General features: G+C 52.2%; 8 protein-coding genes across 8 annotated transcripts; 5 read left to right on the top strand and 3 right to left on the bottom strand.

Annotated features, from left to right (window-relative positions):
• Positions 1-1,343: 1,343 nt before the first annotated feature.
• Positions 1,344-8,066, top strand: CABS01_02448 (uncharacterized protein; the record flags this gene model as incomplete). Its single annotated transcript, XM_060535826.1, has 2 exons — positions 1,344-1,510; positions 1,571-8,066. The coding sequence occupies 2 exons, from the start codon at positions 1,344-1,346 to the stop codon at positions 8,064-8,066; spliced, it is 6,663 nt and encodes a 2,220-aa protein (XP_060396131.1).
• A 1,013-nt stretch (positions 8,067-9,079) lies between these two features.
• Positions 9,080-11,835, bottom strand: CABS01_02447 (uncharacterized protein; the record flags this gene model as incomplete). The annotated part of the gene is made up of 2 exons (XM_060535825.1): positions 9,080-9,985; positions 10,036-11,835. The coding sequence occupies 2 exons, from the start codon at positions 11,833-11,835 to the stop codon at positions 9,080-9,082; spliced, it is 2,706 nt and encodes a 901-aa protein (XP_060396130.1).
• A 694-nt stretch (positions 11,836-12,529) lies between these two features.
• CABS01_02446 (uncharacterized protein) lies at positions 12,530-16,707 on the top strand (the record flags this gene model as incomplete). Its single annotated transcript, XM_060535824.1, has 2 exons — positions 12,530-13,907; positions 15,005-16,707. 2 exons carry the CDS (start codon positions 12,530-12,532, stop codon positions 16,705-16,707), a joined length of 3,081 nt encoding a protein of 1,026 aa, XP_060396129.1.
• Positions 16,708-17,378: 671 nt separating this feature from the next.
• Positions 17,379-17,585, bottom strand: CABS01_02445 (uncharacterized protein; the record flags this gene model as incomplete). Its single annotated transcript, XM_060535823.1, has 1 exon — positions 17,379-17,585. One exon carries the CDS (start codon positions 17,583-17,585, stop codon positions 17,379-17,381), a length of 207 nt encoding a protein of 68 aa, XP_060396128.1.
• Positions 17,586-17,835: 250 nt separating this feature from the next.
• On the top strand, positions 17,836-19,775 carry CABS01_02444 (sugar transporter; the record flags this gene model as incomplete). The annotated part of the gene is made up of 4 exons (XM_060535822.1): positions 17,836-19,192; positions 19,278-19,421; positions 19,486-19,594; positions 19,658-19,775. 4 exons carry the CDS (start codon positions 17,836-17,838, stop codon positions 19,773-19,775), a joined length of 1,728 nt encoding a protein of 575 aa, XP_060396127.1.
• Positions 19,776-20,791: 1,016 nt separating this feature from the next.
• Positions 20,792-21,202, top strand: CABS01_02443 (uncharacterized protein; the record flags this gene model as incomplete). Its single annotated transcript, XM_060535821.1, has 1 exon — positions 20,792-21,202. One exon carries the CDS (start codon positions 20,792-20,794, stop codon positions 21,200-21,202), a length of 411 nt encoding a protein of 136 aa, XP_060396126.1.
• A 223-nt stretch (positions 21,203-21,425) lies between these two features.
• CABS01_02442 (lectin) lies at positions 21,426-22,861 on the bottom strand (the record flags this gene model as incomplete). The annotated part of the gene is made up of 3 exons (XM_060535820.1): positions 21,426-21,837; positions 21,905-22,620; positions 22,697-22,861. 3 exons carry the CDS (start codon positions 22,859-22,861, stop codon positions 21,426-21,428), a joined length of 1,293 nt encoding a protein of 430 aa, XP_060396125.1.
• Positions 22,862-25,585: 2,724 nt separating this feature from the next.
• On the top strand, positions 25,586-27,035 carry CABS01_02441 (cellobiose dehydrogenase-1; the record flags this gene model as incomplete). Its single annotated transcript, XM_060535819.1, has 7 exons — positions 25,586-25,844; positions 25,977-26,089; positions 26,141-26,234; positions 26,328-26,438; positions 26,488-26,570; positions 26,639-26,725; positions 26,796-27,035. The coding sequence occupies 7 exons, from the start codon at positions 25,586-25,588 to the stop codon at positions 27,033-27,035; spliced, it is 987 nt and encodes a 328-aa protein (XP_060396124.1).
• Positions 27,036-27,403: the final 368 nt, after the last annotated feature.

The raw sequence follows: 27,403 nt of genomic DNA, 5'->3' as shown, positions 1-27,403 counted from the left end.
TCCAACTAGCAAGCCTTGTATCTCGTCTGTACATTGCAATCAAGTACATGGTGGTTCATAAACTTTGCTCAGCACCGTCAGCCAGGCCCTTGGCACTCAACTCCCGCGTCATGTTGAACGGGCTCCCTTCAACCCTTGTTTCGGGCTCAAGACATTAACTGATTCCAAAGGATTCACGCCGCGCAAAAATTTTCCGAGTTCGGTCTCGACTGAGCCGAGTTTCATGTACTTCTTTTGAGTGTATGTACAAATAATTCTAGGTGTTAAGATATTAGATAAGGAACGAAATGTTCTTGGATTAAAGTATGACCAACAGATTATGAAGCGTGCTTGATTCATGCAGGTACAACGCTCTAACAATTGTCAAAGGCTGTTTTCTACATATCTCATTTTGTAACAACCGGCTTCCTATAACTCTGCTGAATAGAGTTGCCATATCGGCATGCAGCATCAACACCAACTTGTTTTGGTCATTTAGTCATCTCGCCGGTGCTTCCGAGGCGTCAAAGGGCTTGCCTATTTTGACCTAGTCTTTCGAAGAAGAATGCTGACAGGCTAGCGAAACGCTAAGTTTTTCTATAGTCAAGCCTTCAAGCGTGCGAACTAGCGTTATTAGATCCCGGACACTGTACACTCCACTACTATTCAACCGTACACCCTCAATATCTCTCGTTGTCTTTTGCACCAGGTACCATGACAGTCTAGTCAATCACAGTCACAGTCTGATCCAGTCTTGTTCAAGATAATAACGTTACCACGCTTATGGGAACTAACGTGCTTTTGGAGCAAGAAGTATTAGCTACCTGACAACCAAACCTGCATAGGGATACGAACTTTGCCTCTCAACCATGGACTTTTGCTTCGTCAGTGTAACTGAGTGACACCCAATTAGAGTCTTGGGACAGGCTGATCACCAATGCCAGACAGCATACAGTTCCATGACGCAAACAGACAACATCTTCTGAAGCGACCGAAGGCCTCAGCGTCCAAGAGATGTCTAGGAAGACCGGGAAGGACCTTCTCCGGCCGAGAAACACAGCATGTCTGCTGTTCCTGGTGGCAACGTCTAGCTGGGTTGGCTAATTAGTTTGTTCGCAAGGCAAAAGAACGATAATCATGTTGAACGTTTGCGGAATTCTGCGAGGATGGCGTATCGCATGGAAACATCTCCAATTTGTTCTACACAACGACGAGCAACAACTTGAGATTAAAAGACGACCGTAATCTCTCTCGTAGGAGCCTTTACTCAGCCAGAGCATCAACGACATCAAGCTTCCTCTACTGCATCATCAGAAGCTCAAGGTAAGTATCGCAACAGTCGGATTCGCCAGTTACACGACAAGATGAGGTGGAAAATCCCACTGTCTCTCGTCGTCCACTGGACGGGGATTGCCAACGCCGCCGCACTCTCCAGTAACCCACCATGTCCAACAGATGCCAAAGTAATCATCGAACAGCAACCGTTCGAGATTCAATGTTCCGGGAGCATCTCCCTCTCGACCAGGACTAGGTATGTCATCTATCTCAGACTCTTGGGTCGAAGAGAACAACATTCCTTAACATCTTGCAGGACCTACACTGAGTGGGTGACCACCACCGATGTTGTCCAGGGTGGGACCACGTCAAAGGCAACGATAGTTTACACCACTTCTAATCCTCCTGATATTATTACCGTCACTTCGACCGGCACTCAGACGGGAGCTACGACTATTCCCCCAAAGAATCCCGGCGATCCGACCACTATCGTCACCTATGTTCCACCTCTGCCCACCGTCACTTCCCTCGCCAGCACCGCCGGCTTGACTACTGTTCCGCCTGGTCCAAACGGTGGCCCATCGACCGTGGTCACCTTTGCGACAGGCCCTGTCACGGTGACCTCGTCGGCAAAGACTACCGGCCTTACCACAGTTCCTGGTTCAAATGGAGGTCCTCCTACCGTCATCACTTTTGCCACCACCCCGTTGGTTCCAGTGACCGTAACTTCGACCGCTTCAGTCACCGGGTTGACAACTATTCCTCCCGGACCGAACGGAGGCTCGCCCACTATAGTAACCTTCGTGACACCCCCTGCTGCAGTCACGATCACCTCTTATGCCTCCACGACCGGCTTAACAACTCTGCCTCCTAGCCCGAACGGTGGCCCCCCAACTGTCATTACCTTTGCAACTGGGCCTCCAGGCACGGTAACGGTCACGTCTTTTGCGTCAACTACGGGCCTAAGCACCTTTCCGCCCGGTCCTAATGGCGGCCCGACGACTGTCATCACTTTTGCTACTACACCCCTAACCCCTGTAACTATCACCCAGACGGCATCCACGACCGGCTTAACAACAGTCCCTCCTGGTCCGAACGGCGGCCCCCCAACTATCATCACGTTCGCTACTATACCGCCTAGTACAGTAACGATCACTTCTACCGCATCGACTACTGGCTTGACGACCGTTCCTCCCGGCCCCAACGGTCCCTTTACTGTCATTACCTTTGCTACTGGGCCTCCGGGCACGGTAACGATTACGTCTTTTGCGTCAACTACGGGCCTAAGCACCCTTCCGCCCGGTCCTAATGGCGGTCCGACGACTGTCATCACTTTTGCTACCACACCCCTAACCCCTGTGACTATCACCCAGACGGCCTCCACGACCGGCTTGACAACAGTCCCTCCTGGTCCGAACGGCGGCCCGCCGACGGTCATCACTTTTGCCACGGGACCTCTGCCTCCCGTGACGATCACATCGACAGGATCAACGACCGGCCTGACCACGGTCCCGCCTGGTCCAAATGGCGGTCCTACTACCGTCATTACATTCATTACCGGTCCCCCACCAGTCACCCTCACATCCACTGCGTCGATAACTGGCTTGACCACCCTCCCAGTTGGACCCAACGGCGGACCTCCCACCGTTGTCACATTCGTCACGCCTCCTCCTCAGACCCCCGTGACCATCACCCAGACGGCATCAACCACCGGCTTGACTACTCTTCCCCCGGGCCCTAACGGCGGCCCGCCGACAGTCATTACCTTTGCTACCGTCCCTCCGGGTGTCACTCCTCCCGTCACAGTGACTTCGACCGGAAGTACCACCGGCCTCATCACAATCCCGCCCGGGCCGAACGGTGGCCCCACTACGATCGTTACCTTGGTCACCGGTCCTCCGCTAGTTACGGTAACGTCCTTCGGAAGCACCACCGGATTGACCACTTTACCTCCGGGTCCCAACGGAGGCCCGCCTACAATTGTCACCTTCGCAACCACCACCCCGCCAGTGCCGGTCACAATTACTCAGACTGGCACTACTACTGGGCTCACAACCGTTCCTCCAGGACCCAACGGTGGACCTCCCACAGTCATCACTTTTGCAACGGGACCTCCTCCTGTGACTCTCACCCAGACTGCTAGCACAACCGGCCTGACAACGATTCCCCCTGGCCCCAACGGCGGTGTCCCCACAGTCATTACTTTCGTAACCCTTCCTCCATTGACCCCTGTCACCCTCACTCAGACTGCGACCACCACTGGTCTCACGACAATACCTCCTGGACCCAACGGAGGGCCACCAACAGTCATTACATTCGCAACGGGCCCTCCCCCCATTACTATTACTCGAACTGCCAGCACAACTGGTCTCACCACTATTCCCCCTGGCCCGAACGGCGGCGTTCCTACTGTCATCACTTTTGTAACCCTTCCGCCGCTGACTCCAGTGACTATCACTTCAACTGGTACTACCACAGGTCTTACGACTGTGCCTCCTGGACCTAACGGTGGCCCCCCGACGGTCATCACTATCGTCCCAGGCCCGTCCCCAGTGACTCTCACTCAGACTGCAAGCACTACTGGTTTGACTACCGTTCCTGGCGGTCCCGGTGGTCCCAACACAGTCATCACCTTCGTAACGACCCCGCCCCCGGTAACTCTCACTCAGACCGCAAGCACTACTGGTTTGACTACCGTTCCTGGCGGTCCCGGTGGTCCCAACACGGTCATCACCTTCGTAACGACCCCGCCCCCGGTAACTCTCACTCAGACCGCCACAACTACCGGCCTTACAACTGTGCCCGGAGGACCCGGCGGCCCTAATACCATTATTACCTTTGTCACCGGCACTCCCCCAGTTACCGTCACTCAGACAGCCAGCACGACCGGCCTCACTACTTTGCCTCCGGGGCCCAATGGCGGACCGACTACTGTAGTGACCTTTGTCACCGGCACTCCCCCAGTTACCGTCACTCAGACAGCCAGCACGACCGGCCTCACTACTTTGCCTCCGGGGCCCAATGGCGGACCGACTACTGTAGTGACCTTCGTCACCGGCACTCCCCCTGTCACTGTGACCCAGACTGCCAGCACTACTGGTCTCACCACGTTGCCTCCCGGCTCCAACGGAGGACCGACTACCGTGGTCACTTTCGTTACTGGCACTCCTCCCGTTACCGTGACTCAAACCGCCAGCACTACCGGCTTGACAACCGTTCCGCCCGGTCCCAATGGGGGTCCCACCACCGTGATCACCTTCGTGACGAGCCCTCCCCCAGTTACTTTGACCTCCACCGCCACTACAACTGGCCTCACAACTTTGCCCCCGGGGCCTAATGGAGGACCTCCTACTGTGATCACCTTCGTGACCACCACCCCCCCAGTCACAATCACATCAACCGGCACCAACACCGGCCTGACTACAATCCCTCCTGGAACCGCAGGCGGACCTCCCACTGTGGTGACGCTCGTGACCACTACCCCTCCAGTCACCCTCACATCCACTGGCACAACCACCGGTCTGGTCACGATTCCCCCCGGCCCAAGCGGTGGTCCTCCTACCGTGATCACCATCGTACCTCGCATCGGTATCATTCGGACTTTTACTCAGACCGCCAGCCAGACCGGCGTCACGACTTTATCAAACTCCGATCCCTTCGGCACGACTACCGTCATCACCTTCGTCACGGTGCCTACTGGTGCTCTGACTACTGTCACTTCGACTGGTACCCGAACTGGAGCCACAACCATTATTCCCACGGATCCGGCCGGCACTACTAGTGTCATCACATTCGTCCCGCCAGCGACCGGATTCGTCACGACACTCGTGTCAACGGCAACCCAGACGGGCGTCACCACTTTGCCCCAGACGGACCCCACTGGCACAACAACCGTCATCACTTTTGTCCCTGTGACGGGAGCCATCACAACCCTCGTATCGACGGGTACTCGAACAGGCGTTACAACTTTACCTCAGACGGATCCCTCTGGAACAACAACTGTGATTACGTTCGTTCCCCCCGTGACAGGCGCGGTCACAACTCTCGTATCGACAGGCACGCAAACGGGTGTCACAACCTTACCCCAGACGGATCCATCGGGCACAACAACCGTCATCACTTTTATCCCTCCCGTAACAGGTGCGGTCACAACTCTCGTGTCGACAGGCACGCAGACGGGTATCACAACTTTACCTCAGACGAATCCCTCTGGAACAACAACTGTGATTACCTTCGTTCCCCCCGTGACAGGCGCAATTACGACTCTCGTTTCAACGGGCACGCAGACAGGCGTCACGACCTTGCCCCAGACAGATCCCTCTGGTACAACGACGGTGATTACTTTCGTTCCCCGTATAACAGGCGCGATCACGACTCTTGTGTCAACGGCGAGCCAGACGGGAGTAACGACTTTGCCCCAGACAGACCCTTCCGGTACTACGACCGTCATCACTTTTGTTCCTCCTGTTACTGGCGCAATTACGACTCTTGTCTCTACGGCTACCCAGACGGGCGTTACGACTTTGCCCCAGACAGACCCTTCCGGTACTACGACCGTCATCACTTTTGTTCCTCCTGCTACGGGCGCAATTACGACTCTTGTCTCCACGGCTACCCAGACGGGCGTTACGACCCTGCCCCAGACGGATCCCGCTGGTACTACTACCGTTATCACTTTTGTCCCTCCCCCCACGGGTGCTATCACGACGATCGTATCAACCGGGACGAGGACGGGCGTAACAACTCTACCTCAAACGAATCCCACTGGTACAACGACCGTTGTCACCTTCGTCCCCCCCGGCGCTTGTGCCACTCCGCCCGTGGATTGTGCCGCATCCGGCCTCACTCTCAAGCTCTACGCAAACTCGGTCCAAGTTGCCGATGGCTATGGAGTCTCAGACGGCCGATCTGGAGTCGGGCCCGATTACTACCTCACTCAGAATGCCCTGGCTCAAGGCAGCACGAACTCAATTTCCGTTCCCTACAAGGATGCGAGCGGCACGACCGTCACGCCCTACACTCCCCAGACATCAGGCTCTTCGACGGGCTTCCGGTACTACGAGGGTCTGACGCAGACGTACGGCGGCATCACGTACAATGCCAACAACTTCACCCTCGTCTTCACCGGATACTTCCGGCCTGATCAGAGCGGAACGTACAACTTCTGCTACGGGTACGCCGACAACCGCGACGCTTTTTACCTTGGAGACGCTGCCTTCGCTTGCGGCAGGCCCGCGAACGCGGATACCCCCAGGGGAGCTACTCCCCTGGCAAAGAGTTGGTTCGCTGCCGACGGAAACACCGGTTGCGCCAGCGTCAACCTCGTCGCGGGGGCCTTCTACCCGGTTCGACAGGTGTTTGGTAACTGGGGTACTCCCTCGTCTCTAAACTTCTTCTTCAACGGGCCGGGCCACGCGACGAACTCATCTGACATCTCGGGGCTTGCCTATCCTGAATCGTGCACCGCAGCCCAGCCCTCCAGCTCGTCAACAACTTCAGCCGCCACGGGCTTCGTCACTACGATCGTGTCGACGGCGACGCAGACCGGCGTGACCACATTGCCCCAAACGAATCCCGGCGGCACGACCACCGTCGTCAGCTTTGTGCCTCCGGCCACGGGTGCCGTGACCACCGTGGTCTCAACCGGAACCCAGACTGGCGTAACTACTCTGCCCCAAACCGACCCGACTGGCACGACTACCGTGGTCTCGTTCGTACCCCCAGTCACTGGCCTCGTAACTACCGTGGTCTCGACAGGTACCCAGACCGGCGTGACTACACTACCCCAAACTGACCCGGCTGGCACGACCACCGTAGTGTCATTCATACCTCCGGTCACTGGTGTCGTAACTACTGTGGTCTCAACAGGAACGCAAACTGGTGTAACCACTCTACCCCAGACTGACCCTGCCGGCACGACTACCGTGGTCTCGTTCGTACCTCCGACGGGCGCCGTGACGACCGTAATCTCAACAGGAACTCAGACTGGCGTGACGACCTTGCCCCAAACCGACCCGGCCGGCACAACTACCGTCGTCACTTTCACAACGCCCATCACCGGTGCCATAACGACTATCGTCTCAACGGGTACCACGACCGGCGTGACCACCCTCCCCCAGACCAACCCGGCCGGCACAACCACCGTCGTCACTATCACGACGCCCAGCTGCACCCCGGGACTCCGATGGGCTTACTACGGCTTTTCCCGCGCAGCCTCCGACACCGTTAGCACAGCCGGTCGCATCCCCTACCACAACACCGACGACACCTCCAAGGCGAACTGGAAGACCACCTACTTCAATATTCCAACTGTCCTCAATGGCCAGACCCCGAGCAACACGGGCTACACCACGACCATCGGCCTCGCCCAGCAGTGCGACACCACCACCCGAACGGTATACGGTACAACGACAAGCGGCCAGTCCAACTTCATGATCGTTCAGCACATCGGCTACTTCCACCCTCTCACTACCGGCACCTACACTTTCAGCTTCAGTGGCGTGGATGACGGCGTCTATCTCTGGCTCGGCCAGGGAAGTGCCGCAAAGACGGGCTTCACTAACGCGAACGCGCAGAAGAACGTCGATTACTATGACACGAGCAGCTCCGGCACGTACACGTTCGCGGCAACCGCGGGGCAGTACTACCCCATCCGTCTCCTCTTCGTCAACGCTCAGCAGTGTGGTCTGTTCAATTTCTCGCTCACGAACCCCTCCGGTGGCGTCGTCGTCTCCAACACCCAGGCCGTCACGAACAACCAGCTCGTGTTCAGCTGTCCCACCGTCGCAGACGCTCAACCATTCAATTTCTAAGCTTTCTTTTGTCTTTTTTTCTCGATAATTTCATATTGGTCTACATTATATCCTCATCTTCCTCTTCGTCAACTGGCAACAATATTTTGTTTGGTTCCTGTCTTGTGGCGTCTTCGGGGCCGGAAGATCATACCTCCTCTGTGTAGAAAGGGGATATCAACTCAATGGATATAATCGGGAGTCGCTTCGGACACGGATAAATATGTGGTTGTAATTGGTCATGGGCTAGCATTATCAAGATTAGTTTTCTTATTTTCCTACAATAGGGTTTCTCGCAACTTGTCTTCATCTGATGACTGTTTTGAACCACAGTTTTGCTATCTCGTAGCACGTATAGAACACTACAAGCGAGTATATCAGTCGTGGATATAATACATTCCTTACATGAAGCATATCTTTCCAAAGATAACTCTCAGTTGGTTCCCTACATGGATACTAGACATGATCACACGCCTCTGAGGGCGTTGCCAATCAAATGATAGGCAAACCGGTTGTCCTGACAGTGACTTCTACTGCGTTCGATCTTTCGAGTAAATTTGATGTGATTAAAAAAGAAGCTCAACTAAAGTACTAATTTCGCTTTCTTCTTGTGGTTGAAAGTAAGAAGCACGTACACGTAAACTAGCTTCAGCCCCGGATCATTCGTTCTCTCACTTGCATGAGGCACAGTGATCAGTTTGACCAAGGTTCCATACATTACAGTTTGATGAGACTTTATTCAGGCTGCAAAGTATGTTTCGCGGGAGCGAAGAAGCAACAAGTCGGATGAACTGAATAACATCACCTTGGCACGCTCACAATCCGAGGTCCCACCCGTATTGATTATTCTTCGGCGGACATATTGACGAAGTATTGTCGTAAAACAGTGATATCTTTACACCAACAGAAACCGGACTTGTAATGCCCTTGATAATTTTAATCACCATTTTCCGTTGCATTACTAATCTACTACGACGAGTTAGTCGCAGTAAGTTTAAGTAAGTCGGTACTCTGCCGTCTATTAGGATCTATTATCATGACTTGCTCTTCAGGGGTAATACAGGCCAGTCATAATCCCGGACAAAAATCGTCTTAAAATTCCATTCCCCCACACCTACCACCTCCAGTTTCTCTCCCTCTTCGCTCAGTAGCACAACCTCGGCGGTGACACCATGAGGTATACTCAGTCTAACATGCAACATCTCTTTGCCTCCATTGACCACTTTCGTCTCCCAAGAGCACTCGATGAGCCCATGACGACTCATATGAGACGCCGAGGCGTGGGAGAACTCAGCTCCAATAGCTGGAGCAATGCGGCATCTCGTCCACCCTGGCTCAAGTCTCTGAAGACCTGCTATTCTTTCAAACAGGAACTTTGCAATAGCACCGAAGGCATAGTGATTGAAAGAGGTCATCTCGCCTGGATTGATGCTTCCGTCGGGGAGCATAGAATCCCACCTTTCCCAGACCGTTGTAGCCCCCATAGTGATGGGATACAGCCAAGACGGGCATTCTTTTTCCAAAAGCATGCGGTAGGCTACTTGAACATGCCCTGTGATGAACAGTGCCTCGCAGAGGTATGGTGTTCCAGCAAATCCTGTTGCAATTTTGAAGTCATTCTTCTTCACGAGTTCCGCCAGACGTTGGCCGGCCCGAACTTTCTGCGACTCGTCCAACACATCCAAGCAGATGGCTAAAGCGTATGCTGCCTGGGTGTCTGACACAATCCGCCCATTTTGAGTCACGTATTCTTGATGGAACTGTGCTTTGGCTGCCCTGAACTCTGATTCAAAGTCGACCTTCCTGGTCTCTTCACCAAGGATGCCAGATATGCGAGCCATCAGCCGCAGACTCTGGATGAGAAACATGTTGGCGACCATCTTCGCGTCTGTCGGGGATTTCCACGGCGCATCTGGGGGAGCGGTAGGATCGAGCCAATCCTGTCGAACATCAGTATGACCGCAAAACTTAAATCGGGAGAGCCACGCACGCCGAGCTGAAAAACTGAGTTGTCCCACAAGTGCCTTGCACCAGATTGGTTGCGTGGCAACTTGGCCATCCAAGTCAGCATGCTGCCATACTGTTGGGATAGAATGCTGTCGTCTCCAGTCTCTTGATAGAGCGCCCAAGGAGCTAGAATAGTCACATCGTGCCAGATAGCGCAAGGCACTCTTCTACACCATATCGGATCTGGAAGTGTGGCATTCGGACTGACCATCGGCGGCACACCACCCAGAACCTCTTGGTCGTATGCTACATCAATGAGCCAGTTCTTCAGCATTCCATAGCAATCAAATAACAAAGTTGCCGTCGGTGCGAAAAGCGCTAGGTCACCCGACCAACCAAGCCTTTCATCTCGTTGAGGGCAGTCTGTCGGTACAGACAGAAAGTTTCCGCGCATGCCCCAAACAATGTTTTGGTATAGCTTATTCAGGAGGGGGTCGGAGCAGAAGAATGACCCAGCAGCCTTCATATCTGTATGGCAGACTATGGCTTCGACTGATGATATCAAGTCATGATCACCAGTCCACCCATCGATCTGTGCATATCTGAAGCCGTGAAATGTGAATCGAGGTTCATACCCTTCTCCCTCTGGGGCACCGCTCAAGATGTACTCATCTACAGCTTTACAGATACGCAGAGGGCGCGTTCCGAGCTCATCGTTCTCTAGCACCTCGGCGTGTGAGAAGGTAATTTTGTGATTTCTGGGTCCTTTGATGTTACGAAACTTGAGACAGCCGACGAGGTTTTGACCAAAGTCGATGACCGTCTTGCCGGAGGGAGTCGTTATTTGGTTGACAGGCCCGACGGCTTGAGTTCTCCGCACCGGCTCGCCGTATCCAGCGACCAAAGTGGTCGAAATCGGCAAAAATTCCAGAGTTATCACTTTCTCAAAGCGAAGTCCGTCCGACATGCTGGCGGCCACCCATTTCGACCAATTTGGCAAGTCAAGGGTGGCGTCATACTTCTCTCCGTCGTAGATCTCAGCAAGTATGATGGGACCACGAGCGACCTCCCAGGATCCGTCTGTCGAGATTCTCTGGATAATCCCATCGCCAGATATGATTTCCAGCTGAGCAATAAGTGCTGTGTGAGGACCCCAGATATTTCGATGACCGCCCTCGAATCCTATACGCCCAGAAAACCACCCTTCTGCAACACGGACTCCAATGCAGTTCTCAGGCTGATTGCTAGAAAGCAACGAAGTCACATCATACGTCTGATACTGAAGTCTTCCTTCATAAGATGTCCATCCTGGAGCGAGGAAATAGTCGCCAACTCGCTGACCGTTAATTCCTGCCTCGTAAACGCCCTGTGCTGTGACGTACAATCTAGCCTGAAGGGCGGGGAAATTGACTGAGAATTGCTTGCGAAAGAGCTGCTCTGGGTCGGGAGCGACTGTTCCGGGGCCCCAGGGTGCAGCGATGCGCTCACTACTCCAATCTGTACGAGCAAGAAGACCGACCTCAAAGTGCGATGGTTTGCTCCAATCAGTCGCCTTCTCGTCCTGGTCCCAGATTCTGATTCTCACCGAAATCCGCTGACGTGAAGAAAGTGGCTTTCGAAATGGCCACGGCACCAAACTTGATGCAGATGATACACATTTCAGGGTCGATACGACCTTTGAGATAGTAAGAATCGTCTCAGAGAGCTCAATCTCATAGGAAATTTGACGAAAGTCTGTGGAGACTCCCTCGATTTTCCAAGAGAGTCTTGGTGTGGTCTCATGAACTCCAATACAGCCAGAGGCATGATAGTGCTCGAACTGAACAGAGGTAATCGTAGCCATGATGTAAATCTCGCTGTTGTTAATGATGAACTGCGATGGCGTCTTTTCAGAAGTCGGTCTTGATGTGGCCAGCGAGAATGGGTCTCAATAATCCGCAAAGGTCGTGAGCTTGCCCATCGATATGGCTCATCACTCAGCATCTGTAGTAATTCCGACCTGAAATTCTTACAACCGTAGGCAGCATCTTCTCGGGTTTCTGGTAAGCCCCGAAAGATTGTTGTGTCGGCGCAACATACAGCGACCTCAGCTAGGAACCATCTTTATTGTCTTATTTTAGTAATTTTCGCCTAGAGCACAGCGGCGGAAAACCAGGCGCAGATCCTCTAGTGACCTAAGTCCAACAGTCTCCACCCGTATTCGTACGTATATCGTATTGATGCCAAGCTAAGAGGGTACTTTCAAGCAGGAAGCTTGGTTTTTGACGTGTCAGTTGAGCCCAAGGTGACTGTCTTGACTGCTCCTCGTGAAGCATACATGCTGAGTTATGAGCCCCTCCCCGCAGCGAGCTGACCAAGAACAGGAGGATCGCTGTATCATCAGAACAGGCTCGGTGAATATTGATACGAGTGTTTGCTGCAGTATGCTGGTACTTAAATTGTCCCATTATTCTGATCGAAGACTGCTTGACGCTTGCACCCAGCTTGGCTGGCATTGTCATCATCATTCCGATCTCAACCAGGCTTGTTTTCCAATCATGTCCAAAGAAGCGGCCATGTTCCAGGCTGGAGACCTGGTGGCATACAGTCAGTCAACCGGCCATGATCTCCTACGTGAGGATCTCCGACTTCCGTCAGATTTTGTCTGGGGCACCGCCACTGCCGCCGTCCAGATTGAGGGTGGCATTTCCCAAGATGGAAAAGGGAAGTCGATTTGGGATGTGTACACCCATCTCGAGCCGTCAAGAACAAATGGTGAGAATGCCGATGTAGCATGCGACCACTACAACAGGGTAGCCGAAGATGTAGAACTCATGTCCTCCCTCGGCGTTGACGTCTACCGATTTTCCCTGGCCTGGACACGCATAATTCCTCTCGGGGGACGCAATGACCCTATCAACGAAAAAGGTGTCGCTTTCTATGACGATCTCATCAACCGACTCTTGGCAAACAACATCGAGCCTGTGGTGACTCTTTACCATTGGGATCTCCCACAAGAGCTCTACGAAAGGTACAAAGGATTACTCGACACAGCCGAGTATAGAGCTGATTTCCAGAACTACGCCCGGATCTGCTTCTCTCGGTTTGGCGATCGAGTCAAGAAATGGGTGACCTTCAATGAGCCCTATATCATCTCGATCTTCGCGCATCACAGTGGTGTACTGGCGCCAGGCCGCTGTGCTGCCAGTGGTGCCAACACCAAGACAGAACCTTGGCGCGTCGGTCATACAATCATTTTGTCTCATGCTTCCGTGGTACAAGTTTATGCGGAAGAGTTTCAACCATCTCAGAAAGGAGAAATATCGATTGTTCTCAACGGACATTTTTACGAACCTTTTGATGAAGGCAATCAGACCGACGTAGAAGCCGCTCAACGCAGAATGGAGTTTTACATTGGCTGGTTCGGAGACCCAGTGTTTCTGGGAACAGACTACCCATCCTCAATGAGAGCATACCTCGGCTCGCGCCTCCCTGAGTTTACGGCGGAAGAACGTGCTCTTCTTCGGAAGACTGCCCCAATCAACGCATTTTATGGTATGAACCATTACTCTACCAAGTACGCGCGTGCTCTGCCAGACCCCCCAGCAGATGATGACTGGACTGGCAATATCGAAGAGACGTCAGTTAACAAGCAAGGAGTGGAGATTGGACCCATGTCGGGCGTCCAGTGGCTACGACTTGCGCCAGAAGGATTCCGGAAGTTATTGAACTGGGTGTGGAATCGGTATCAGCTTCCCATCATAGTCACGGAAAATGGGTGTCCCTGCCCCGGTGAAATTGATGTCGATGTTGCGCGGAAAGATCACTTCCGTCAGAGATACTTTGGCTTCTACCTTGACGCTATATCTCGCTCCATTTATGAAGACGGGGTCAGAGTAGAGGGTTATTATGCTTGGAGCCTTATGGATAATTTTGGTAAGTTAACCCCCTCGAAGATCAGTATTCGCAAGTCGACCCGAATGGATCTAACACAGCCCAAATAGAATGGTCCGCTGGGTATGGTCCACGGTTTGGAATTTTTCATGTAGATTTTGAGACGCAGAAGAGGACGCCCAAAGGATCTGCCCTGTATTTGAGAGATACATTCCGGCGACGAAGAGGGTCACCCCACTAGCTCTGCTCTTCTTTTATGTTGCTAAGAACAATGCAAATGACACATGAGTAGTGCAATTGACCATGAGACCGAAACGAAAATTAGACTAGTTTTTAGATGAATCATTGGTGGAACAACGGGATGTCGCTGTAAAAAAAAGAATCGGAGAGCTGCTTGAATTCAATAATGACTCCTAGAGGTATCCTGGAGCTCTAAAGTACGTATGAAACTCGCCCAGATCTTGCAGTCTGGCAAACACTTTCTCTCGTGATTGCAACATGCAGACATCTCTATTACGGTCTATTGGAAGACACCTTATTATACCTTCAGGAGAATGGGTAGTCGGGGAATATTTCCGTTCCCACGACCGTAGGAGACTTTTGACCACATGGCATCCACTTGAGGAAGGTAGTATCGAGATAGACTCAGACGGAAACAAATTTCAAAGAGGGGGTGCTATTGGCATCTAGCTTGTTGTTCATGAGTCCACAAGTCGAGTTAGCATCCTCGCATGCTGAGCCGTATTCCGTATTCATGGGCCCCAATTTTCATGAGCGACGCTGTCTCCAGAATAGCCCGAAAGGTTCGTATCGGGATCTTCACGCCAGATTCAGGTCCGAGAGTTTTCCATGATCATAAAGACGACTGCTGGTCGCTGAAATATGTGAAATTGAGAGCACGGCTATATAGATGTGTCACAACATTGTCGAGAAGCGAATTTCTCGATTTCACACAACTGTCTCAGCCATGTTATCTTCTATCCTCGCGGTTGCTCTCACAGCCAGCCTCGCAACGGCGGATACCGTACCTTCACCCCCACAACCGGAAGTATTCCATATTGTTGAGCTACCTCTTCCCCCCGTAGCTCCATCTTCCGATGAAGGTTCTTGTACAACTTTGATCAACCCTCGTGGGACAGGATGCATCGCCAAAGCCGTCGGCGACTTTCAGGCGGGAGACTTCACACCGGATGGCAAAAATGTTATCGTCAACGTGGTCTTCACCGGCGCCCCTACAGCTCCCAACCCTGCAAGCATCTACGATGGGGAGCATGTTCTTCTCATCAAGGCAGATGGCACCAACTTCACCAACGGCGATCCATGGAAGTGTCTCAGCTGCGGTGTTCCCGCCGTCAACGCCATCTCTCTTGACCCACAGAAGGACTACCCTCACGTCTTCCGCAGCGGCGACAAGGCGCTTTGGGGTCACAACATTCTGGACTGCGGCGGGGCGCCTCTGGAAAGCGATGCATGCACCCCGAACAAGACATACATCTACCCGATCCACTGGAACACTGCAGCCGATGGCTCGGGGAAGGGCGGCAGTCCTCGCGAAATGCGCCTGCATCCAGACGACGTTCACATGGGATGGAGCTCTTTCACCAGTACAGGCGGTCAGTTCGCTTACACTGGCCGCCTCAATTTCAACGCTGAGCGAACTGTGGGCGAAACACTCGCCCCTCGCTATGATCTCGTCGACGTGAATTTGCTCTTCGACCCTACGCGCGCGAACCCCATCACAACCAATGGCTCCGAACTCATCATCCACAACAATGCTATCGCCGTTGGCGAGCTGCGCGGTTTCAGCGGGAACGGCGAAGAGATCACCTATATCGGCAACCCCGTTGAGTCAACCAACATCGACGTCTTCGCCGTACATGTACAGACGGGCGCCGTCCGCCGCCTCACTAGCCACCCAGAATACGTGGATCCCATGGCCTTCTCTGCCGATAACGACTGGTTCGTTGCCATGGACACGCGAGGTACGAACCGCCAGATGTGGATGTCTGGCATGCGTGGGATCCCGCCCCTGATCGACCTCGTTGCTGTGACTGTGGCCGCCTCCACTCGCAACAACGGCCCCCGTCGCTTCTTCCAGACAATCTTAATCGATCGCTACGGCGATCGCGGCGACTATTATGGTCAGCGGATCAATGCTGCGGGGGTCGAGAGCGGCGGTGCCATCAACGATCCGAACTGGAATGGCAGAGCGGACCCGGCCTTCTCCTTGGACGGAACAAAGATTACGTACTGGCAGGCTCTCGTGGTCTCCCCTTCATGTGGTGGCGCGAATCCCCTTCCTTGCCCCGAGTCTACGGCCCAAGGAGGCAGGGAGTATCGCGTGATGTTGGCTCAACGGATTGGTCGCGAGGCTACCGCGCCGGCGCCAATTTACAAGATTCCGGACGTGATCCCTTGGGCCACGCCATTTCCTCCGGGCACAGCTATCCCGGAGTCGCCGTTTACGGTCGAGCCAGGCAACTATACACTCCGTGGGAAGGTTTCTGGTATTGCTGGTGTAAGCATTGCCCCGGACTCTACTAATGTGAGCGGGCTGGGCAGCGTTGCAGTGAACTACACCAACTACTCGGATGATGGGGAGCACATCCTGAATGGCTTTGAGGACGTCACGGTGAAGATTCTTCTCCCCAACTTCTGGACGAATCAGGTTGACTGGGTTTCTGATATTGTTCAGACTGGGGTGGTCAATGGGACTAAGAAGACTAGCGAGGGAGGTTTTCACTTGATTATTGACGCGGAGCTGAACTTATTCAACGCGAGTGGGACTTTGGTCACCACCATCGATGGTGTTGAGTATAAGCAGCCTGCTAACGGTACTTGATTATGGAGTATGTTGTGCAAGAGGTGACATGTACTTTGGGATGGCGGGTTTATCAAGTACCTTAAATTACGTCTTCTCTTGCAAGTCGACTTTCAAATGACACCATTGTTCTGATTAGTCAAATCAATTGCACCTTTCAGAAATCTGATCTTCCTTCTCCTTACCTGATGTGCGAGTACTTGAGGGCACATGTAGACACTATCAACACACTCTCAAAATTTCAAGAGGAAATGTCTTCGCCATCCCCCTCTCGTAAACTTGACAACTTCAGTTCGACCTATGTCATCCAGTGTCCTAGTCCTTGCATCCTCATCAATGACCATGATGCCATTCCCGGTTACTCGGGTAGTCTTTCCTCAAAGCACCCAACAGTCACCCAATTCCGGTCCATCTTTTGGAGAATTTTCGTACATTTTTTCGTACTCTCGTCCAATGAGAGATATAGACGTTTACTAGCCCCAACCACCACGTCGCATTGCATCGGAGGTCGTTACTGCATAGTAAAGCGTAGATGACGGCAGCCCAATGGGAAAGCCCTGTGTACGGCATACGGAAGATACGAACAGTCTCCAAGCTTGACATCAATCGTGTCAACGTCCCAATTCAAAAAGGATTATGCGTGCTTGTCCCAGGTACTAATTAGCGATAGCTTCGGTATCCTCCGTACTTGTTTATAGTCCGAAGCCTCGGAACGCCCATCTTGGGTAAGTTCCCCCCCCCCCCCCACCAAAGTAACCTAGATTATCCCCGTGGGGTCCTCGCGGGGTCCCATACCCCGGATCGTTCGTCATGAGAAGGCTTGGGAAAATAGACAACGAGCAGCGGACCCACAATACGAATGCGAGCAAATGTCCCTGGCAGCGGACAGAAGTGTCCATTCTTCGGGCAAGTCCATCACATTATTGTATACGAAGGTCTTTGGTGAGCTGGACACAAGACGTTGTTTGCAGACTGTTCCGATAGGTCTAGACCACCACCGTCTCGATGAAAATCGATTCGTTTCGTGACAACACGTGCCGATGTATCAAGATAAAAACCAAGCCAGATTCCGAAATAGAATAGCAATCATCATACCAAAAAGTTAGTAGCCATACTCTTTTCTGGTTTTGCCCTTTATCCTGTGCAGTAATGGAATCTCCACGTGGAACTCCCAAGAAGCCGGTCGACAACGTGGCCTACGTTGAAGACCCGGCGGATGATGGCCTGAAATTCAGCGACGCAGCTGTCGACGCGGCAACCCGCGGCCAAAACATTTCGGGATACGAGTCTCTATCCATATGGGAGACGGTCAAGCTCTTCAAGATCGCCTCAGCTGCGTGCTTCGCGGCGGCCTTCAGCGCCGCCACTGATGGCTATCAAATCGGGTACGCTTCACACTTTGCTCCTCCTCGCGCATCCATTGTGCCCCAATCTCTAGTTTACATTGCTAACCCCGTCACGCCACCCACATCCAGCTTGAACGCCAGCATCGTAGCAAATAAGGGCTTTGTCCACCAATTCGCGACCCTTGCCGACGCCTCTGGAAAACCTTACCTTGACTCCCCCATCCTCTCGGGCTGGTCCTCCATCATGTCCGTCGGCCAGGTCCTTGGCATGACCACCATCCCCTTTCTCTCCTCTCGATTCGGCCGGAAGGTTGCCATGTATACCCTCTGGCTTGTCCTCGCCGTCAGCGTCGCCGTTGAGAGCGTCGCGCGCGCTTGGCCCGCCTGGCTCGTGGCAAAGCTCCTTGCCGGCGTCGGCGTCGGCTGCCTACAGTCGACCCTCCCCGTCTACATCGCCGAGGTCGCACCTGTTCGGATCCGCGGCGGCCTGCTCATGTGCTACTCCTTCTGGTGGACCGTTGGCACCTTCTGCGCCCACGTCGCGCTACAGAACCTGAACAAGAACGAGCCATACAACTACTTGAACCCTATATACACGCAATGGGCGCAAATTGGCCTCATGATCCTCATATACGTCTTTCTGCCCGAATCCCCAGCTTGGTGCGTCAATCGTGGCGATGAGTCGCGCGCAAAGAAGTGTCTCGCCTGGTTATATCGCGGCGTTCCCGATTTCGATCTCGACCGACAGTACGCAACGCTGCTGATGACGGTGGAGCACGAGCGTTCCGTAGCGATGGAGCAGAAACGCGAGAAGTGGACGGCGATATTCCGGGGCACCGACGGACTGCGGACGCTGATCTCCCTCTGGACAAACCTGTCGCAACAGTTTATCGGCCTCACACTGTTTGCGACCTTTGGGACATATTTCTTTCAGCAGGCGGGGCTACAGGACCCGTTCCTTATCAAGGTCATCACATCGTCGATCAACATTGCCACAATTATCGTGACTATTTTCACGGCTGATTGGCTTGGTAGACGGTGGATCGCGTGCGGAGGCATCACGCTGTGCTGGGTCTCTTGCGCAGTCATCGGCATCATCGGCGTGATAAAGCAGGTCAGGGCGTCGACATATGTATTCGTGCTGTTCGCCTGCTTTTGGAGTAAGTTTTCGTCGTACAATTCATCAAAAATGGGCGGACTTTATGATCATTGTACACGTGCCTGCTAACAAGATTGTTTTTGAAGATATTGGCATGACGGCTAGCGGGGCGGCCGGTTGGGGATTCATCGGCGAGATCTCGTCGCAGCGGCTACGCCCCCACACAGCCGGCTTCGGTGCCGCGTGTACCTGTGTCATTGGTATCGTCATGAACGTTCTAGTGCCTTATAGTACGTTGATTAACTCCGAGACGAAGGGGTACTCGATAGAAGAAGTGCTGACAATATGATCTAGTGGTCAACGCCAATAAGTGGAACTGGGGTCTCAAAACAGGCTGGTTCTATGCTGGCGTTGGGCTGCCTTTCGTGATTGGCATCTGGTTCCTTATCCCCGATACCGCTGGGTAGACAATCCATCCTACACATTTTGCCAGCAGAGCCACTTGCTAATACAAGCTCTTTTGCAGACGATCCGCAGCCGAGCTGGACGAGCTCTTTGAAAGAAAGATCAAACCGTGGCAGTTCCACAAGATTCAGACGGCCACACAGACTTTGGTCAAGCAACAGGAGTCGGAGTATCGCTGATTTAATCTGCTGCCGCAAGTCGCGCAACTACAGTGGGCAGCATGTGAGGGGTATTTCATCTTGGGAAAAAGCCAAATTCGTGGAAGTAACGGCTTTACAGTCAGCCATGTAGCAGTCAGTCTTGTTTCCCCACTATAATTATGCTGTTGAATCGGACTTGTGTGCTCTTGGTCTTCCCTACGGATCACTGTTCTTGAGCACTCTTGTCAGCACATGTAAGCTTGTCAATGACCCTGTCATGGCACAGCTACTTCCCTTATTGTGAAGTATTTGCACTATTCATCATGCGAGGACGCTTTCCTTACTGGAAGTCTCCTATCCAGCGCTTTCTACGTTCCTTCGTACACTTGATATGTAATGAAACTCCAGATCTTCCATCATCCTAGTCGTATAATACCTCGTCTGCTCCATTCTCTCTAAAATTAGCCAAAGTGGAACGCTAACTAGAAATATACCCGTATAACTTATCCGAGGATATTATGTGGTAGATACGTCGCTTTATTCGAATCATAGATTAAGCCCGCCACCGAGGTGATACGTAAAACCTATCCAGCTAGACGACTCGTATCCATACCTAATAGCCAACTATCTCGGCCTTGGTGTCAAATAATGGCCGCGACCAGCGCCTAGATACTTGATAGGAAATTTTTCGAAACTCTAATTAGCAGTGGTGCAGATTTTGTAATGGAAGATGAAGGAAAGAAGGCACCTCTTCATTGGGCTGTAGAGTAGGGCCACGGGGGCTGCGTCGAAATACTCCTGACTCATGATGCCGCAATAGAGTCGAAAGACGAGATGCAGAGGACACCCCTTCACTGGGCCTCTAAATCAGGAAATCTCGACTGCGTACGAAAGCTTCTTGATAAAGGCGCTGATGTGGAACCAAAAGATCGCGATGGTATGGCGGCGCTTCATTTTGCTGCCGAGTCTGACTACCTTACTTGGACGTCGTTGAGGTACTTCTCCAACAGGATCCGAACACCAACTCGGTGGCACACAAAAGACAGACACCATTGATGTTAGCGGGCAGAGTTGGTCAAAGAAAAGTTCTTGAGGTTCTTGTTCAACATGGCGCCAAGTGTGGTTTACAAGGTATTATTACAGGAGGAACTGCCTTGGAACATGTAATCAAAGGGTGTCGTTCCGAGGTTATCCCTCACGTCATCAAGAATCTAGTCAGGTTGGGAGCTAAAGTAGATGCCCGCGGGAAAGCGGGACATACACCTCTACTAGCCGCTGTTAGCGATAACCACATCAGACCTGCGCTCCCAGCTGTGAAGCAATTGCTTGATTGTGGCGCAGAACTTGAAGCCACAGAATTGCGAGACAGAATAGCATGGGTATTGGCTTCTTGTTGGGGCCGCGACAATCTAGTCGAATTTTTGCTATGGATCCGAAGATCGCGTAGGCTGCATGTTCCTGAATAGTACACATGGCCTCTTGAAAGTCAATTTTTGCAGCTAGCCGGATAAGGCCCGTCTCTGGTATTCATCCTTCGTCATAGTTGAGTAGTCAGTTACGGGGTGTTATCGAATCAAGTGTATAGGCTTATGGTGTTTTCTAATGGGAAATCCGTATGGCACAGGAATAACCTTCGTTGCCGTGATCGTAACCCGTAGTTAAGCCGCCTGTCACGTTCGCAACACACCTTCACCCGCAGCTGGAACCGCGGACGTAAGCATGGTTCTGCTGACCACCTGCCGAGTTGCCATAAGCAGACCCTTGATAACTGCTCAGTAAACTACAGCTTGTGCTACTGCCCTGATAGAATGAAGCAGCGACACACGCTGAGTTTGCAGCACACTTCGAAATGCAATCACCCAAGCTTGTGGCATCGACGTAGCCAAGATAGTCTCCGGAGGCAAGCCTTCCGCAAATGATCTGGAACTTCTTCGAACTCAATGTCCAGCAGTAGCCGTTGTTTGCGGAGCAAGTTGGGTTGCTGGTCACCGTACCTGCGCATGCTGAGCCAGGGCAGGTTGAACACGTCCCTAGTGAAAAAGATTTCTGGCATCCAAAGCCACAGAAGTCGTCGCCGGTGTTGCAGTATCCATTCTTCGAGCTTTAAGATAACTTGTCAGTGGTCTAGTAATGCAAGAGTATAGGAAGAAGTATTGTCTATGACTTACCAACACAACCCAGATGGGCATGTATAACCATTGGAGCCACCACAAGTGTTGTCTGGACTCGTCTTGACGCCAGTGGATGCAGGCTGCGCTGCTGAAGAAGAGGCTGCAGCCCCTCCGCCTGAGGACGCAGAGCAGGTTCCAAAGGATGATTGGCAGCCGGTGCTGCAGTGATCGGTAGACGAGCCACAATATCCCCACTGACTGCAGCAGTCACCGAAGTTGCTACCTCGACACGTATTTCCACCTGTTCCACCGCAGGTTCCATCCTGGCTGACCGTCTTGCCACCGTTGGTGACGGAGCTGCAGTCACCAAACTTTGACTGGCAAGAGTTGAGGCAATGGGCATCTGTGTTGCCGCAATATCCCCACTGGCTGCAACAGGTTCCGAAAGTGCTTCCCTTACAGGTGTATCCCGCGGTGCCGCCACAGGTGCCATCCGAGCTGACCTTGCCGTTAGTGCCGGTGCTGCCGCTCCCGCTGCTGCTAGAGCCAGTGGTGCATTTGCCGAACTTGGATTGACATCCTGTTCCGCAGTGTGCGTCAGTTGTTCCGCTAGTGTACCAGGTCAGCTTTGGTAATTCTTCGCAGTCTCGTCTATCATCATCGAGGTTAACCTTACCACCAATTGTATTGACTGCAGCATTGAGATCCTGGACAGGTGTAACTGTTGGAACCTCCACAGGTCTGATCTGGAGAGGTGGCCGTTGCAGCGATCCCTGCCAAGGACAGCAGTCCAACAATGGCGATTTTAACCATTCTTCACAAGACGACAAGGTATTGATGTTGACGGACCTTACAACAAAGAAAGCCGCGGTCTGCGTTGGGGGCTGATAGAATTGACGACAGTTCAGTCTGGATGACACGGTACTTAAACCTCCCGACTTTTGAGGCTGCCTCTAATTGGAGATTTTGGTGCTTTTTGGGCGGCCATCGCTTGCGGATGCATGCGGCGGTCATGGGAACATTCCCAGGCTCTCTAAAGCGGATCTTCGATACGGAAATTTGGCTTCTAGCTTTACTCCAGTCTGCACTCCATATGATCCGTTTCCGGTCATCATGGACCAGAGCTGGTCACTTCACCCGTCCAAAAAGAGTCGAGATGAACTCTTCGGCCGGATCTGTCCGATCTATGCTGCCGGCCCGAGGAGATGGCATGGCTATCGTCTCCAAGATCGGATCTACAAAATTAGTGCTGCCGTTCACGCCGCTCTAGATTTCCGAGAATTTGACTTACCTTTAAGCGGAGCTACAGGGATGTGCGAGTGTAATCAGGTGTTGACTGAAAACGGAAACAGATATCAAAAGTAACAAAATGGCTTCAGTCTAGATTACGTGCCGCAGAAATGGAAAAGATTAGCGCACTTGCGGTGATCGAATGGATGTTGCCGTCTGCCGATGTATGCAGTCATCCAGCCGGCTGGGTGCCTCGTGCCTGCGCGCTTCGTCTGATGACAAGCAGATGTCTCAAACCTTCTTCACTGTTGCTTTCTTCGGCTCAGCTTCAAGCCACCTCCACGCTTTGTTCAAATAAGGTTTGAGATTTCCATGTCGGTGTTCAACCTCATTTCCAACGTCAATGTCAAATTTTTTTCTTTGATCCTCTCCTAGTTGAGGGACGTTCTTCCCCCAAACACTTCTTCTCAGAATCCGAATACAAACAAGTCACGCTGTAGTTCTCCGGGGACTATCGCGCCAAGTCTGGGGATTTCCAGGGCTCGACGGCGTGATCCAGGCCATGATAGGGCTGTGGTAAGCGGCTTAGTAGCGCTGGACCGTGCGACGGTGCTTTGGACAAGGCAAACATCTTCAGCGCTCAACTGAATCACGAATATTCTCAGTTTCCAACAAAAGCATTCCTCCTATCCCTGACATAAGGCTGGTACTTCAGCTGTGAGAGGACTTGTGCGTGGAATGGTAAAATGCATCGGAGTTTGCTTGTATGCAGGATATCAAGTCGCGGGTCGATCGCTGCAGACGCGTTCTTGTTCTACGATCCATCTCTCTGCCAGAGAGTGTGATTACGCCGAACGTAAGTGATTGCTGAGTATGCGGCGAAATGTCCCCAGTGGATTGGAATACGAACCTGAAGAGTAACTCTAATATTATGAGGCACTCGTCAGCGCAACGCATGGCAAGGACACAGGAGGGGATCCCTAGCAAGCCGACTGGCAACATATACACAAATTTCAAGGCGGAGATCCAACAATCGGAAGGGTGGCCGAGTTGGTTATGGCGCCAGGTTAAGGTCAGCTTAACATCTGTTTCCTGGTGGGGCAACCCGCGCGAGTTCGAGTCTCGTCCCTTTCATTTTGAAGTTTTTGACGGGTCTGACAACTTTTCGGTCTTGTACCATCAACGTCTTGCTGCTCCTGGTCGTTAGTCAAACCTTTTGTTACCAAGATAAGTGGAGGGCTCATATCTTATGCCATTGGAAAGTGTAAGGCCGATGTGAGTAGACCTTCTTTTGTTTCTTCCCACAAGGCGAAGTTGAGCGTTTGAAAAGGAAATTGGTCAGTCTCCAAATGGCGATTCCCATGTGCTAGTGGGTGGGCTTTATCACTGGAGCTTGATGTATTTGAGATTGGGACTCAATCCACTTCGACAGACTTTTATTGCTGCCTAATAGGTCTTACCATGTCTGAATGAAGTTGGCTATCTCGATCTTTGGCCGTGCTTAGTCTCTATCAGGATCTCGGAGACATACTATGTCGCAGTCCTTGAGTATCAAACGCTACAAGATACCTTGAATTTCATCTCACATGATAATTCATCCCATGAGCCAAAAGCGCAGGATTTAAGTCCCGTTAAGCAACACTATTCCCACGCAGTGAGGCATTAGACCTGCCAGACAGCGCCCAGCTACTGCATTCATCGGGAATGCCTAACTTTTGGCCATGTATGAAATTAAGGAGGTGACTATTCCGATCTTTTCACATGGACAGCAGGAAATCCTGTTCTAAATGTCTTTGCCAAGATGAAACAACAAATTGACGCAATGAACTGTTTTGCCAAGCCTTAAGGCTCCGCGGGCAATGCATCGACTATCTTCAATGTCACGTCAATTTACAGCCTCGAAGGTGCACACTGACTCGAACGAATGCCTGCAAACTTCACGAGCTAAGTGCCGGCATGTATGGTGGCCCGGGAGGAATAGTCACTGCTGATAAGCTTTCTGCTAGTGGCAAGAGTGTGCTTCTAATCGAAAGAGGACCTCCATCATCTTTCAGATAGGGCGGAAGTAAGTTAATAAAGATCGCTGGGCTAACTACGGTACCAAGCTCTGACAGTTGTGTGTAGGGCGGAGAGGGGCCTGGCTTGAGAATTCCAATCTTACAAGGTTCGACGTTCCTAGGCTTTACGGGCACATATGGCAAGATAACGCTGGCATCAAATGTCTGGATGTTGTTCCCATGGCAGGCTGTGTTCTCGGGGGTGGATCTGCTATCAACGTGGGCAGTTGATTCAAGGTTAGTGCATCCTTTCTGTTTCCTATTCAATCTTCTTTGGCCGTTACTAACATTCCGTAGCCTTCAAAGCTTGGACTGAGATACACAGTTTCCCGATGGCTGGAAGGCCAAGAACCTGTCTGCTGCCACAGGCCGGGCCTTCAGGCGTGTTCCGTGGACTGATGTCCCTTGCAAAGATGGTGTCTTACACAACTGTCAGGCCAGAGACCTAATGATGAAGGGGCTCGTCGAAAACGGATGGAACAGCGTTAAGGCAAACAATGAGCCAGATGCTAAGAGAAGAACCGTTTCCCAATCAGAGTGCTTTTACCAGCATGGTGAGCGAGGTGGGCTCTTGGAAACCCATCTTGTGTCAGTAGCAGCTCGCGGTAACGTCAAGCTCTGGACGATCACACTCGTCACTAGAGTGGAGAGAAGGGGAGATAGCGTCACTGGTGTGCAAGTAGAGTCTGCTGGCGAGGGCGGTTACGATGGTACCGTTAAACTTGCTGTTGGTGACCGAGTCATTCTTTCTGCTGGAGTATTTGGCTCAGCTAAGATTCTGTTTCGGATTGAGTGTTCCCCTCTCAATCCAATGGCGAGATGACTGCTAACTCTCTCGAAAGGCGGGATTGGCCCGAAAGATCAGCTAGAGACTGCCCAGAAAACCGAAGGCGACGTACTCATCGACTCTGCCCAGTGGATTGATCTTCCGGTCGGTCACAACCTCGACGACCATGTGAACGTAATACTTGCTTCAGCGTAGTATAATCAAGTTAATCCTCCTCAGAAAAACATTCTCTTCGAGCCCCCAGGCATAGCCAACTACGACTTCAATAGCACTTACGACAATCCCAGTCCGGATGACGCTGCAGCATACCTATGTGAGATAACAGATCTCTCCATGCGAGATGGTTTGACTTTATTGACTGACAGTAATCTTGCGGCCAACCGATCAGGCATACTGACCCAAGCAGCCCCAGACATCAACCCCATTTTCTGGGATGCGGTCAAAGGAGAGGATGGCATCGAAAGATGGTTTCAATGGACGAGCTATGTTGGCGGGCCGCATAAAGGCAAGACATACAGTGCGTAGTCATATTTCTGTTCTCAGATGATCATTATGGATGGCCACAGATACCTCTGGCATGGCAGCTGCCCTTGGACTCGGCAAGACTTCGAGGGGTCGCGCCACAATCAACTCATCCCTCATCATGAACGTCAGGGTGCTTTCTTACTTCAATGACGAAGGGAATCGCGACTTTGAGACAGTTGTAACCACAGTCAGTGGAGTTGTCAAGGCAATTTCATCCATTCCAGGCGCTACAATATCAACCCCGCCCCTAGTCAAGACGTGCGAGACTACGTCCAAAAGGTGAGTCAATCTTACTTTTCGCTCGGAAGTCGATATGAACGTAAGTACGCTGAACATATTGTGTGAGTAGTTGTTTGGGGATATTGGCCGTACTGCCAATCACTGGGTTGGAACCACCCGTCTTGGAACCGACTTTGCTCTGGAAGGTGGTAAACCCGTCGTTGATCTCAACGCGCAAGTCTATGGAACGAAAAACCTGCACATTGTTGACGCAGGAATACTCAATGGGATTTTCACTGCGAACCCGCAAGCTGGAATTGTTATTGCTGCCGAGAAGGTAGCCGAAGACATTATCAAATTGCATGGATAAACGAGCTTCCAGAGTTTCGGCAGCGTGTCTACATGTAGCGGTGGTGAAGATTTAAGAGGCTCGCTCGATTGTTTAAGGTTAAGGTATCCTGGCTTAGTATGTAAACCTCGGTAATTGTCGCCTGGCAGACAAGCTTTCTGACCCGACGGGCTACTCCGGACTGATTGCCTGCCTTCGTGGGTGACACTTTAATATCGTGCCGCGATTATGGCTCTCATCATCGTCTCCGTGATTCGTGAAGACTTTGGATTCGACGCAATCACGTCCAGGCAAGGATGGCCTCAGCACTTGAAGTTCATCAATCCCAGAAAACTCGTAGCCATACGCGCAGCTTGTACCCACGTCCGCGTTTCCACAGGCTTGTCTGG

Source organism: Colletotrichum abscissum, assembly GCF_030869225.1.
Source record: "Colletotrichum abscissum strain IMI 504890 chromosome Unknown Scaffold_4.1, whole genome shotgun sequence".
Taxonomy (NCBI): domain Eukaryota; kingdom Fungi; phylum Ascomycota; class Sordariomycetes; order Glomerellales; family Glomerellaceae; genus Colletotrichum; species Colletotrichum abscissum.
The sequence above is the reverse complement of the archived record's forward strand: the minus strand, read 5'-3'. Positions and strand labels throughout refer to the sequence as shown.